The 2,117-nt window shown below is 30.4% G+C and overlaps 1 protein-coding gene across 3 annotated transcripts in view; it reads right to left on the bottom strand.

Moving 5' to 3' along the window:
* Positions 1–221: 221 nt before the first annotated feature.
* The window catches only part of LOC106458488 (glutamate receptor 1-like), a 134,272-nt gene continuing 132,376 nt past the window's right edge, over positions 222–2,117 (bottom strand). For all 3 annotated transcript variants that reach the window (XM_022384721.1, XM_022384720.1, XM_022384722.1), the window contains one exon: positions 222–489. Coding sequence is in view for 2 of the 3 variants with exons in the window: in XM_022384720.1 (XP_022240428.1) it covers positions 406–489 (84 nt within the window). In the remaining variant the exon portion in view is untranslated. The remainder of the gene's footprint in view (positions 490–2,117) is intronic.

Below are 2,117 nucleotides of genomic sequence, written 5' to 3'. Positions count from 1 at the left end.
TACCAGCAAAAATAGTTTAATTTAGGGAAAATAACGAGTTGAGTCTTATCGGCAGACGTTTAGCTAAACATTTTATTCAATTATGATGAAAGTTACTAGATGGCAGGCTTATCGCTACTTATCTTCATTTGAACAATTATAATACAATTTAAAGGACTCAAGCTTGTCAGAAAATTGGTTCTCTGATGAGTTCACTAACTTTTGAGCGATAAATGTGTTTGAAGTGTGAAATTAAATAATTTTATTGTCAATAATATTCGTCATGAAAACATGTATACATAAATTACCGTAAATAAGACTTGCTCAATCTGTATCAAAAAGTTTCGTTTCATTGAATGCAGTCAGCTATCGTCAAGAAATGAGTCCCTGTCGATGTTTTCTTTGGATTAGATGTGACCTGCAGGTTTATACTTGGGTGTGTGTATTAAGATTAAGTGAACCAGAATGGGCACTTGTTGATCTCATCTGGTCTGAAGCTGGGGTGTATAGCTGGAAAGTAGAATAACCAATGAGTAAGTAGAATAAAAATCAATGTTTTAAGCATTAAGCTGAAACACAAATTAAAACATAACGGAAAAAAGGGTAAAATAGTGATTCTAAGCACACACACACACTGACATGGGACACAGGTATCTATTCTGTTTAACATTAGAAATACAATAGGTATGATTCAACATTCTTTTGTGTGTCGTGATATTTTAATGTCTTAAACTCCTCGAATATATCAAATGTATGATTAAACTCGTTCTAGTGATTCAGTGAGTTATATGCGGCGGGTTGCTAGTACTTTCAGTGAACTAATGTTTTAGGCCTTCATCTTCATTCCATTTTTTTGTTTGTTTTAAGTTACCTCTAGGCACTTGCTATAGTCTAGTTAGATCTTGTCCAATCAATATTATAGCATGTATAAAGAAACAGCTGAAAATGTTTATAAATAAGAATTTTATATGCGAGGATCGAGCAAAAAATGTGTAATTTTCGCTTTGGCTGTGGTGTTGTTTTTATTCACGAATACTGAATAAAATTTAACATATTTAGAAAAATATCATTAATGCTGTCCAGCGTTTTGTTTTTTCTTTGGGCGTTATATAAAACGGTTTTATTATAATGTATCCTAAATCTACATAGTTTAGTGGTTTTGTTCACTGGTTTAAATTATTTGTAAGTCTTTAACAACAAAACTAATTGCACAGCTTTAAACTGTTCAACTTTTAAATAACCTACATATATATATATATATATGTTTCTAAAAAATATATAGAAATAATGGCAGATTTTGGTGATACTTGTTAGAAATTTATTCGGGACATATAATTGGGATTGAAAAATTGGCTATGGTGTTTTGGGTACTTCGTCTTGTGAGGACATTATCGGATTTCACTAAACACACACAAAAATGAAATAAAATAGCGACGCCTGAAAGTGCAGCAGCTATACAGTATTTTTCATGTTTCACCAATACTCTAAAAAAGCGGTTATTTTCATATATCCTATTGAGACGTCGAATAAGACGTATACCATTTATAAATAAACGTGTTTTAACTAACTGAGTGTTATTATAGATAAATAGATAGATAGGCTGCATAATATCGAATTTTCGATACACTAGAAGTCATAAATCGATTTTATGTTTATTTCGATCTGTCTGAACATTTTCCAATTCATCAACCTTCACAAAAAATATAGCCATGTCAGTACGTCAACTTCGTGTTCAATATAATTGATTTCGAGAATTTTTAGATCTAAATCTTACGCCCTTCTTTTTTTGAGTAATGCAATGTGAAGATTAAAAAGGATTTTATATTGAAACTATAATACAACTACAACCATTACATGTGTTCAAATAAAACTAATTTATGATATATTAAAATTGTTATGCTTCTATAGTCAATATGTCATTTTTGAGCTAAAAATAATACAAGTAATTTGTAATTTACCTTTAAAACACTTTATCTTAATTATTTCTATTAAATTACGAGAGTAATAACACAATCACTTTATTTAGTAATTATTTTGAAGCAATGAACATGTTTCTGATTTATTATTGGAAGTGTTTGTTTGTTTGTTTTGGAATTTCGCGCAAAGCTACACGAGGGCTATCTGCGCTAGCCGTCCCT

This window comes from Limulus polyphemus, unplaced genomic scaffold, assembly GCF_000517525.1.
Source record: "Limulus polyphemus unplaced genomic scaffold, Limulus_polyphemus-2.1.2 Scaffold473, whole genome shotgun sequence".
NCBI lineage: Eukaryota > Metazoa > Arthropoda > Merostomata > Xiphosura > Limulidae > Limulus > Limulus polyphemus.
Note: the sequence above shows the minus strand (reverse complement) of the source record. Positions and strands in the feature narration are given on the sequence as shown.